At 38.3% G+C, this 13,155-nt stretch overlaps 1 protein-coding gene across 1 annotated transcript in view; it reads left to right on the top strand.

Annotated features, from left to right (window-relative positions):
• The window catches only part of LOC124789872 (ATP-dependent RNA helicase abstrakt), a 155,733-nt gene extending 147,342 nt beyond the window's left edge, over positions 1-8,391 (top strand). Inside the window, exons 12-14 of the mRNA XM_047257387.1 lie at positions 1,353-1,502; positions 7,615-7,797; positions 8,166-8,391. Coding sequence (XP_047113343.1) covers positions 1,353-1,502; positions 7,615-7,797; positions 8,166-8,302 — 470 coding nt within the window. The 3' untranslated portion in view covers positions 8,303-8,391. The remainder of the gene's footprint in view (positions 1-1,352; positions 1,503-7,614; positions 7,798-8,165) is intronic.
• Positions 8,392-13,155: the final 4,764 nt, after the last annotated feature.

The following is a 13,155-nucleotide window of genomic DNA, read 5'->3' as shown; positions in this document are numbered from 1 at the left end:
ATCATTGTGGAACTATAATATAAAAAACTGTGTGCATGGTGAGTGCTTCAAATTCTCACTCCTGACAGGAAACAGAGGAGACTGTCCATCTGTCAGCAATTTCATTTGTGTATTGAGCATGAGGGTGATGGATTCCTTAACAACATATTGACAGGTTACAAAAGCTATGTTCACCATTTTGATCCTGAAGACAAGAGAGTATCAATGGAGTTCTGCCACAAAGGATCACTGGCACCAAACAAGTTCAGTGCCATGCCATCAGCAGGCAAAGTCATGCTCACAATGTTCTGGGATGTTCAAGGTATGGTGCATTGGGAATTCATTCCTAAAGGCAGAATCATGAACTCTGCAAGGCACTGCAAGACCCTCAGAAAACTTCGAGCACAAATTTGATGAGGTCATCCACATATGGAGCACACTGTCCTTCAGCATGACAATGCCAGACCACACATGGACACTGTGACATGTGCAGCAGTCCAATACCTTGGGTTCATTGTTATAGATCATCCTCCATACAGTCCTGACATGGCCCCATCTGATTTTCATCTGTTTCAAAAACTGAAAGAACACCTTCAAGGACTTTACTTTGATGGTGATGAACTGCTGCAAGCAGGGGTGAGGTTGTGGCTCCATCAACAAACTCATTGTACAGTGACGGTATCGACAAACTGGTCTGGTCTCTCGTTTGGAGAAATGTGTTCATCTCCAGGATTGCTATGCAGAGAAATAAATATGTAGACGTGAAGAATAAAGATATAGATTGTTAATAACATTTGTTTCATGTAAAAAGCTTTAAGAGTTTTCACATGAAAAATTTGGAGGCATTCCTTTTCAGCACTCTCTTGTAGATTGTAGTGTGTTGGAATGATAAAATTGCTGTTTGGTAGGGGAAGAGGGGTAAAAAGAAGAAGGAGGTAATAGCACTTTTAACAATTAATACTAGTAAAATCAATAACTAATAACAGCAATACAGCACACCAATGTTAATTTAAAAGGTATATATTTTTTTTAAAAAAATGGAGGTATTAGGACAGTGAAAATGGCTGCTGAAATATTTCTGAGAATGTGTGACAGATTACAAGGGTCGAATCAACCAAGTCACACATTGGAAAGATTACAAAAGTTATCTATTATGTTTTTTTTTAGTTGGCATTTTTGTTTTAAGAAAAGTGATTACGAAATTGAATTGTTGTCAGAAACATTCACAAGTGCCTGCGACAAATGGGGATACAGAAAGAAAATAAAACATTCTTCCATGAGTAATTTATCAAGTGGTTCATCTGTCAATGCACTGATTCTCTTTTGACATTGCTTGTCTTGTATGAAACTGATAAAAATATCTGTTTTTCCAGATCAGGAGGAACGGTCTCGTTCTGTGGATGCATTTCGAAAGGGGCAGAAAGATGTTCTGGTTGCTACTGATGTTGCATCAAAGGGCTTAGATTTTGCTGATGTTCAACATGTCATTAATTATGACATGCCAGATGATGTAGAGAATTATGGTGAGTCAGTTTAGTAATTTGATTTATACACTCTTCAAAAATTTTGAGGTTATTACACGTTGTTACAATAGGATGTTTTATATTTTGAGTGCATGGATTATCATGAAGAAACAGGTAATAAATTAGGTATACCTTTTTGCCTAGGATCAGAGATGCAAGAGCTTGAGGGATTTTGTTGAGCCACATTACATGCTGTGCTTTTGTACCTCATTTCATAATTGAAGGAAATTAAAGGGAGAGGGGGATTTGACATACAGAAACAGTACCAAAGAAACTTCAATACAGAAACAAGCATATTATCATCTAGGCATTTCAGCTTTATGGTCCTATGAATAGAGCATATAGCTTCCTAATTTGTGTGCCATTACAAAGCTAAAAACAAAGTTGAAAAAATCCCAGTAATTTGGAATCAAAGCCACTGCCACTGTAAGGAGCTTACAATGCTCAAAACTCACAAGAGGTAACAGCAGAGAGCTTAAGTTACATGTTATTGACATGACATTGTAATTAAAAGTGATAAACAGTTAAGTAGTTAAATAATTATGCTTACAGCCATATTATTACAGACAAGTTTAGTTGGCAAAGGATTTATAATTGTGTACATGGTTGTTTACGATGGCTATAAATGGGTCAGCCAATATTCTCAAAAAGTGAAGAAAGAAAAAAGAAACCACACACACAATACAAAACTGTGTCAACATCATCCCTCATATAAAAAGGAAGGAGAGTGGAAGGAAGTTAGCATATTATCTATCACAGGTTTTGGGCATGAGATTTTGCAGTCAGGTGCACTATATTTTGACAATACACCACAGAATGACATGGGGTTTTGTTATTAATCTATGTTAGTTTTTTTAGCAATGCACATTGTAAGTAATCTTTGAGAATACACACTGAAGACCCAAAGAAATTGGTACACCTGCCTAATATCGTGTAGGGCACCTGCAAGCATGCAGAAGTGCCCCAACAGTGGCATGGACTTGACTGATGTATGAAGTAGTGCTAGAGGGAATTGACACCACATAAATCTTGCAGGGCTTTCCATAAATCTGTAAGAGTGCAAAGGGGGGGGATCTCTTCTGAACAGCACATTGCAAGGCATCCAAGATATGCTCAATAATCAATAATGTTCATGTCTGGGGAGTTTGGTGGCAAGCAGAAGTGTTTAAATTCAGAAGGGTGTCCCGGAGCCACTCTGTAGCAATTCTGGACTTGTGGGGAGTCACATTGTCCTGCTGGAATTGCCCAAGTCCGTCAGAATAAAGGACATGAATGGATGCAGGTGATAGACAGGATGCTTACATGTGTGTCACCTGTCAGTCATTTCTAAACCTATCAGGGACCCCATATCACTCCAACTGTACACTCCCCACACCATTACAGAGCCTCCACCAGCTTGAACAGTCCCCCGCTGACATGTGGGGTCCATGGATTCATGAGGTTGTCTCCATACCCATAGCATACCCGTACACGTCCATCTACTCGATACAATTTGAAACGAGACTCGTCTGACCAAGCAACATGTTTCCAGTCATCAACAGTCCAATGTCAGTGCTGACGGGCCCAGGCAAGGTGGGTGTAAAGCTTTGTGTGGTGCAGTCATCAAGAGTACATGAGTGGGTCTCCATACCCATAGCATACCCGTACATGTCCATCTGCTCAATACAATTTGATACGAGACCTGTCCGACCAAGCAACATGTTTCCAATCATCAACAGTCCAATGTCATTGCTGACAGGCCCAGGCAAGGCAGGCATAAAGCTTTGTGTGGTGCAGTCATCAAGGGTACATGAGTGGGTCTTTGGGTCCGAAAGCCCATATTGTTGATGTTTCATTGAATGGTTTGCATGCTGACACATTTTGATGGCCCAGCATTGAAATCTGCAGCAATTTGCAGAAGGCTTGCACTTCTGTGATGTTGAACAATTCTCTTCAGTTGTTGTTGGTCCCGTTCTTGCAGAATATTTTTCCAGCCACAGAAATGTCAGAGATTTACTGTTTTACTGGATTCCTGATATTCACGGTACACTCATGAAATGGTCGTAGGGGAAAATCCCCACTTCATCGTTACCTCAGAGATGCTGTGTCCCACTGCCCATGTGCCGACTATAATACCACATTTGCCATTGTAGCAGCAGTAATCAGTCTAACAATGGTGCAGACACTTGTTGTCTTATATGGGCACTGTCGACTGCAGTGCCGTATTCTGCCTGTTTACATATCTCTGTATTTGAATATGCATGCCCATACCAGTGTCTTTGGCACTTCAGTGTAGTATTGTTTTAGTAGTATTATTTAATGGACTTTTTGGATTTTGGAAAGAAAAAGACTGTATGAGAAGAGAAGAGAATCTAAAACAAATGTAAAGTATAAAGAGCAGTAGTAATATTCCAAAAGCTGAGTGATCTGTGGTACCTATATACATGTGTATAGAGCAATTGTCTGATTAAAAAAATTATCCAGTGACTTGAGATTTTGGGCCTGTAAGCATCTTTTTTCTCAGATTTATTTCTGTAGAGCATACTGTGTGGCTTTTTTCCATATTTGTTGTTGCTACCCTTGTTACTTGCAAGTAATACTGTATAGTGTTTTGTTCTCCCTGTGAGAGTATTGAGACTGGCCCCTGAGAGTACTGATATTATTCCATTAGTGTACATTTCATTAGTATACTACATGATAGTGGTCTGTAGGACATATTATTGGATAGAGATAGGAGACAGAAAGGGTACCAGAATTTCAACTAGTTTGATGCAGTCATCCTCCACCTCTGCTTATGTGCTACACACAACACTTTCCAGAATTTATTTTAGATACAGAGTGGTCACAAACAATTCATTGGTTTTTGGAAGAATGCATTTCACAAAGTATTACATAAAACAGCGGATGATACATTGTATGAAAAAGCATATTTTCAAGTTTCTTACACATCATTACAAATGTTCTATGTGCTCTCCACATGTTACATGACAAACATCTGTGCACTAATCAAGTTCGACCTATACACGCTCAAGCATATTGTTTCAGTGTTCAGTGGAGTTCAGTCGGTGTCATTGGCAAAGGTGGTATGTAAACATTCTTTCACATATCCTCAAAGAAAACTATCACAAACTGTGAGATCAGTAGTTGTTGGGGGGGGCGGGAGGGGGGGGGGGCGAAGAGGTTCAAAACATCTTGAGCGCAGTGGCCAGTTCACCAGTTCGGAAGTTCCTCAGATGGCAACACACTTCTGCAAGCCAATGAGGTAGAGCTCCATGTTGTTGAACTATAAGGTTTGGGACATCAGGTGTCAGTTAAAGAAACAGCCAATCTTGCAACATGGGTAGGTACATTGTAGTGGTCTCAGTTTTCCCAGGAATAGAAGTAAGACCTTCACACTTTCCTGTGTGAAACAACACTGAATGTTCACCATTGGGGAATCTCTCTCTGTCTCCATTGCAACACTGGGATTTTCTGTGCCCCGTATTAAAATATTGTGATGACTCACTTGACCATTTGTGTGGAACATCGCCACATAACTGAACACGATTCAGGGTGCGGGATTCATCATCTTCCATTGCTTTCCAGAAAAGCTCACAAAATTTCTGTCTGACATTGGGATCACTTGACCATAAACATTGCAGAAAATGTATGCAAAATGATTTCTGTTTTACGCACTTGTGCAGAACCTTCCACAGAGTTGGCTCCATTATGCCCAATTTGCAACTTGCACAACGTGTAGATTTCTGTGGCATATGAGGGAATGTCTTTTAGACACATTCCATTATTTCAACTGCAACACCTGGTACTCTAGATCTTTTTCCTTTACAGAGGCAATCTGTGTCCTTGAACAGTCAATACCAGCACAGAATGCTCTGGTCGCTGTATTATCTTCAGAATGCATGCTGTATGATATGACCACTCCACTCTTCTCATATTGTAATACACAAAATGCTTTCTGTTGATTAGTCACCATTTTGCAAACTGCTATCACCCTGCCACCTGGTAAATCACAATGAAACCTACAGTGGCATAAACAGAACTTCAAACTATGCTCTTATCATTGGTTATTAGTACACACAGGTGGGCATTGTATATTTAAAAGTGTAGGACACCAAAACCTGGTGAATCATTTGTATAATCAATATCCTCCTAATGCCAAGTTAACTATGCCTTGGTGCCATAGCAAATCTATATTAGGAAAACAGTGTCCTGGAACCCAGTACCTGTTGCAGGTGCCTATCTAACAAAGCCCAGACCCAACAAAAATTTGATTTTCAATATTGACCAAATTAAAAAAATTAAAATCTGTCATGATCTATCCATTAAGAGATATAATCTGATAGTAAAAGATTAACACAATAAGACAAGTACTACAGTTAGAAACTGTGTGTTGGTCATAAGGCAGCCCAGTATTTGAGAATGAGAGCACTGAGTGACTTCCAACTAACTTTATGCATAATTTCAAACCTTTGTGAAACTTTTCTCACTGACATCCACAAAAATGATGAAAGGAAAGAAAATTTATCGCTAACTACATTTTTACTCTTCACACAGAAAACTTCAGCATCGGACATGCCATTTTAATTTATTATTTCTTTACTACCTTCTCTATTTGAAATACAGGTTTCAGACAGTATTCACGTATACCACTGAATGGACCTGTAAAGTTGTATCATTGTACAATTCATAGTTTGGGAGATATGATATCATAAACATTGAGATGCTTGAAAAACTAGCTTTTGCTTAAAATTGAGCACCAATTAGCCAGATTATATTCATCTAGTGTTTCATAACGAGAGCATTTACCAACTTCCATCAAACTTTAAACATAATTTTCAGTGTTTCCTAAATTTTTCTTGCTTACATGCTGAAAGTCAAATATTTATCACATTAACTCATGTATAAAGTAATCAGACATTTGAAGTTTCATACATGGAAGTTCAATTCTTCAAGAATATAGAGTTTACTAACCTGTCATTCCCAGGTAATTATTTCCATAATCTCTTTTACTTGACATTTCTTAAAGCGTGTTTTCATGTTTACTTACCATGTGGTTATCATTCAAATGATGGTGTTCTGAGTGATGCAGTGCAGTCTGTATACATTGCAGGATACAGAAACATTGTAGGTATGTTCACTAGTCAGTGCACTTGTGGAGTATGCTGAGAAAAATAATAGTTCCACTTTCTGCAACCAGGTGAAAATATGGCATCATAAGCTATCAGAATGTGAAATGTTCCCTCTTTTGACATCAGTATGCTGTTTATCACTTCTTCTATAAATTTTTTACACAGTACTACTAACACTTCTTATAACAAGAAGGAAATGATTTCGGTTCACATCAGTCAAGGTGCTCATGTTATGCTATTAGGATACTATATTGCATTCTCATTTCAAAGGCCCATGTCGAATCCAGTGTATATATGAGAGCATCCAAAAACATCATGCAATTCACTCAGTCTCTTTCAGAGCTCAGTATTCTGTATATGAGGGATAAACGCTGCATATTTTTCTGCTGATCACAGTTTTGTAGTTCTGTCATGCAATTGAAGTCTTTTGGGAAATCCATATTAGTCCTACCCAGAGAATATAATTGACCAAGTAAAAGTAGTTCATGTATTTGTTAGTGTAGTTTCTCTGCTTAAAATACTTTTCACTATTCACAGTTGTAGTCCTATACTATGTAAATCTACATACAGCTGCAAAGTGCAAATATTGCTTGAAAACTTAAGTACTCCTTTGCCGGAATCAAAAAGTAGTGACTTTTAAAGTACATCTTCTAATCATCAAAGTATTGCATGAAACTGTTCCAAGATATACATCTACATGTGTATCTATACTCTGTGAACCACTGTGCGGCACATGACAGGGTGTATACCCCACTGTACCAGTTATTAAGGATTTTCCCCCATTCCATTCATATATGGAGTGGGGATAAAAGATTGTTTAAATGCCTCTGTGTGTGCTGTAATTAATCTAATCCTGTCCTCGCGATCCCTATGGTAGCGAGATGTAGGAATTATTGACAGCTACTGGAAAATTTGGCCCTCCACATCCCTGTTACCTTAGATATTTTTTAGAGCTGTAAATACTTACTGGTAATATTTTGCTGCTTTTTCATTCTTTTCCACAGTTCATCGTATTGGGAGAACAGGCCGTTCCGGCAAGACAGGAATTGCTACAACATTTATCAATAAAGCTAATGATGAATCCGTGCTTCTTGATCTGAAGCATTTGCTAATTGAAGCAAAGCAAAAAGTTCCACCATTCCTTGCTGCTCTTCAGTCTGAAAATGAGAAATACCTTGAGCTTGGAGGTAAGTACTTGCAATATTTGTAAGGCAGCTTTCATTTCCACACATCCCACCCGTCCTCATATGTATCCGCCACTGGTACTGTGTGTTTTTGATAAGCAATACAAACAATGAAATTTATTGCACATAGTCGTTCAGTATTAATGTTTCTGACAAATTACTAATTATCTAGATCAATATCAGTTGTAAACATGAATAAAAGTTTTTTCTGGTATGAAAGATGTCCGTAGGTCATGAATCCTACCAGGATTCATGAAGGCAAATGAATCTGAACTGATATTAGATCCTTCCTGTTTTCATATTAGCAGGTAGATATTTGATGTTTACTTTTGTAGACAAATTTGAATGCTTCATAATGCTACTTATTTCAGATGAACGTGGCTGCAGCTACTGTGGTGGCCTTGGGCATAGAATCACTGACTGTCCAAAGCTGGAAGCTATCCAGAACAAGCAAGCATCCAATATTGGAAGGAGAGACTATCTTGCAAGCAATGCTGCAGATTATTAGATTATACCACTATACTGTTAAAAGAACTGTTTTTTTACTTGTGTTTTACAGATTAAGTTAATTAAATGATGTTTCTTCTGTATTTTGAAAACCCCTGTGAAGTATTTTTTTGAAAACTGCATAGTTATTTTGTAATAATTTTTTTGAAAGTAGTAATGTACCCCACAAGTGCATTTGAATATTTCATGGGATTCAAAAAAATGGTTCAAATGGCTCTAAGCACTATGTGACTTAACATCTGAGGTCATCAGTCCCCTAGACTTAGAAATACTTAAACCTAACTAACCTAAGGACATCTCTCACATCCATGTCTGAGGCAGGATTCAAACCTGCGACCGTAGCAGCAGTGCGGTTCTGGACTGAAGCACCTAGAACCACTTGGCCACAACAGCCAGCTGATGGGATTCAACACCTGCTCTAAACAGTAGAAAATGTTCTGTATTTAGATGTTACTTGGCAAATAGAGTTTTTAGCATAAAATAACATGTCTTGTAACAAAAGAAACCGCTTACAAAAACAGCGACAACTCATTTTGGAGTAAGTTTTGTCAGATGAACCCTTGTGTGTGATAGGACACCACCAGTTAACTGTCATTTGCAAAGCAGTAGCTGAATTTTCTCATAACCTTAGCAAGTGCAGCTGGTCATGGAGGTCCAGTGCAGGCTGTAATTATCATATGGCAGTTTTGACCACCAGGTGCAAATCTGGTGCTCTACAGCATCTCATCGATGTCTCCAGTTAGTCCAGTGAAACTGTCAGAAAAAAAGCCTGTACCTTGCAAAAGGTGGGGTAGAAGATTTTATTTTTTTAACTCGTTCATATTATTGGAAAGGTTAGAAAACTAAGTTTTGCCAACAAAATTTCTCTTGGGAAAACTTTCTGCAGTCAAAAAACTTTGAAAATTTCGGACTTTTTTCAGTTTTTTCAAAATATCTCAGTTTCATTTGCTCCTATTGCTTTGACATCTATTTTCTTTTTTGAAGAGCACAAAATTCTCTACAAATTTGATTCTTACCATTTCTTTCTACTCCCCGTACCTAAGGCGCTACAGCGCGTCAAAAAATACCAATTTTTCAAATTTCGAGCAAAGAATAGTTGGTGACAATTTCCACGATGTAAAGTTCTGTAGAAGAGATTAAGTTGTGACTCTCCTTTCTGTGTTCAATTGTGTAAAACATGGGAGCACTAAAATTACTCCTGTTGATCCTTTAACTCTTTTCCAAAGGATTTGTTTAATGGAACAAAGTGAAGAAGAGTTAAAAGCCTTTCTGAAATATGAGCTTGCTCCTTACCCAATGACCCTATTCTCAGAAAAAGGCATACAAAAAGGAACAAAATCTTCATTCTGCAATGTCTTTGTTCCAGTGGAAGATGTGAAGCCAGGTGGACCAAGTAAGCTTTTTGTCATTGATGGAGGGTACCTTATCCACAAAGTGACTTGGACTCTAAATGTTTGCTTCAAGTCAGTAGCCCAAAGCAATGTTTCTTACCTGCAACGTCATTTTGGATCTCAATTTGCTATTGTATTTGATGGGTATCCATGTGAGGGAGACAAATGTAGCACAAAGAGTGCTGAGAAGATTCGTAGGTCCAAACAACATTCTTCGGTTGACGTTGTGGTTGAATCAGAGATGGTGAACCAAGTCCCTCAGGACAAGTTCTTGTAAAAATAATGAAACAAGATGCGTTTGATGACACTTCTTAAAATGGAATTTCTGGAGTGTAGCATTGAAGTGCACCAGGCACGAGAAGATGCTGATGTTATAATTGTAACATCTGCCATTTCAAGAACCAAAGATTTTGGAAGTGTTGTCATTGTAGGAGATGATGTTGACCTGCTTGTGCTCATGACCAGTTTGGGGCAAGGCATTGAAAACTTATTTTTCTTAAAGCCAGGAAGAGGAAATGCAGAAGACAAGTGGTTTTCCACTGCATCTTACAAGTTTGACAGTGAATATATTCTGTTAACTCACGCCTTTAGCAGATGTGATACAACATCTGCTTTTTTTGGTCAAGGAAAAATTAAGTGCTGCAATATTGTTACGAAAAATAAACACCTAACCTCAACGCTTTGCACGTTCAATAAACCACATGCTACCCGCGAAGAAATAATAACTGCAGGAGAACAGGTTACTATCGCATTGTATAGTGGAGGTGTCAGCAGTTCACACACACTAGACCATTTGCTGTACCAGCTATTCGCCAAGTCTGCCACAAAAAGCAAACTGAATCTTGCACGGTTGCCACCTACACAAGATGCTGCACAACATCATTCGTTGTGGACTTACCAACAAGTCCAAAGTTGGATGGGAAACTGGGAACCTCCTGAGAAATGGGGCTGAAATCACAGTGACCACGGTCCAATACCCGTTATAATGAGCCAAGATCCAGCACCTGAAGCACTTCTTCACATTGTTTCATGCTCATGCAAGCTGAACTGTGGCTGAGCGTGCTCCTGCGGAAAAGTGGGTTTGAAATGTTCTTCAATTTGCAAGAAATGTATTGGGGTCAACTGTGAAAATGTGCCAAAATTTTTATATGAAGACAGTGAAGATGATGTTATGGAGGATGTTGAGAAAACCGCTGACGAAACCAACGAACTTTCTCAGGCTGACTCGCTGTTTAAAGAAGAGGTCAATCTGGGATCAACTCTATGTACAGACCCTGAATCCATATAACTCAAGGTATTTCTGAGGAACCTGGCCCATCAAAACATTGGAAGTGATGCTCATATCTGTCTCAAGTGCACTTAAGTGCAATATTACAAGTATTACACACCCAGAACTGTCAACATTTTTTAGTAACTGACAATGCATTTTCTTTCTTCTTTCGTTTCACCCTCTTTGGGGTACGCTGGATCAATCATTTCTTTGTGCGTTGTTCTTTTCTTAGGGCCCAGTATTTCTTCATTCTTTCTGATCTTCTTCTCCTCTTTTCTTCCGGGAAGAAGGGTTTGGACTTTTGTGTGGATTTGTCTTGGAACCTTATGTTTTCATCTTTGGTAATTAATTTAGCAGTGCAATCAATAGGTGAATTTTCTGAAATCTTTAATTCCACTAGGTCTTTCTCAGTTTTAACTGTAATAAAGCTACTTATTTTTAATGTCAGCTGTGTGGCTTTTATACACAAGAATAATTACCCACCTAATTAGGTTGCCTATTGCAGCTAATAATAGTTCAGTTTCCTGAGACAATTTATTTTGTGTGCGTGTGTATGTGTGCGTGTGTGTGTGTCTCTTAATGATGTATTTTTATATTTATAGTTTTACAAAAACCAGGGCTGAGGTGGCCCATAGTGAAGTTCAGGTAGTGATGTAAGAATCACAATAGTTGAGTTCCCATCAATCCTCATGTTGCATACAGAGAAATTGAATACCTGAAAGTGAGGTGGTAAATTCCAACTTATAACATGATGTATAATGTATTTATACTACACAAACAGAAACTGAAAAAATAGTGTTCAAAAATAAGGTATCTTACCACTATGCTCAAAATTTGAAAAATTAGTATTTTTTGAGGCGCTGTAGCACCTTAGATATTGGAAGTAGAAAAAAATGGCAAGAATCAAATTTGTAGAGAATTTTGTGCTCTTTAAAAAAGAAAATAGACGTTAAAGTGATAGGAGCAAATGAAACTGAGATATTTTGAAAAAACTGAAAAAAGTCCAAAATTTTCAAAGTTTTTTGACTGCAGAAAGTTTTTCCAAACAAAATTTTGTTGGCAAAACTCGGTTTTCTAATCTTTCCAACCATATGAATGAGTTGAAAAAATAAACTCTTCTACCCCACCTTTTGCTAGGTATATCTACTATTTGACTGGACTAAGTGCTGATAGTGAACAATTTGTGTAAGTGGTGGCTATTAATAAAATCAGCATTGTCCTTCTCACTTGTTTGACCTTTCTGCCCACATCCCTTTCCTAATTCATTACATATGAACACATTTCTATACATCTTTCTTGCACTCACAGTTCACCTGGTGGCCAAGATTGGAACTACTACTTTTTCACATTACAATCTTTATTAAGTGATAATTACAGCCTACATTGGGTCTCTGTGAGTAGCTGCACTTTAATTATAACCACCTCGTACCATTGTACATAATGTGCGGCAATATTTTAAGCACTTGTATTAGCACAGGAAGCTGATTAAGATTAAACCTGATGTCTGAATTGAATCAAAGAGAAAACACAAGATTGGTGTAGTTGACAATGAAGCAGGATATCTCTCTGGATTTTTAGAAGAAAGCATGCCATAATTTACCTTAAGTGATTCTGTAAATCAGCAAAAAACGAGGATCGTTGGACAGTAATCTGAACATGACCCTTGATGAAACGCTTTTTGTATAACTACATTACCTTCCTAGGTACCAGCTGCAGATCTGTGAGTGGGAAATAAAGAAATCAATTTTTCTATGTATTTCCTGTACAGCATACCTCACATGACTTAGGGACTGTAACCACCATTCCAGTGTCACACCTTGCCGGATGGGCCAATAGGCAGAGTCATAAAATGAAGGTGTGGCCTTTTCACAACAAAGAGCATACCAGAAATAATTCATTTCATATGAGCTGTATCTTTCATTTGGGGTAGGTAGGAGAGACCTGTAGCGGAATATTTCACAGATGTCCCGAAGTATGAGACACTGTGTTTGTGTGTGTGTGTGTGTGTGTGTGTGTGTGTGTGTGTGTGTGTGTCGCAAACAGTGAAAGTTTGGTGGCCAGGGTGTAAAGCACACTCATCCTGGTGCTCTTCGAACCACGCATGTTCACAAACTGCATTTAGGTGTGGATGTGGTCCACAAGGATAGATGCATATTTGTGTTGATCCATTGTGCCTTCCAGAATGATGAGATC

The sequence above is a fragment of the Schistocerca piceifrons genome, chromosome 3 (assembly GCF_021461385.2).
Source record: "Schistocerca piceifrons isolate TAMUIC-IGC-003096 chromosome 3, iqSchPice1.1, whole genome shotgun sequence".
NCBI classification, from domain to species: Eukaryota; Metazoa; Arthropoda; class Insecta; order Orthoptera; family Acrididae; genus Schistocerca; species Schistocerca piceifrons.
This window is presented reverse-complemented; position numbering and strand designations above follow the sequence as displayed.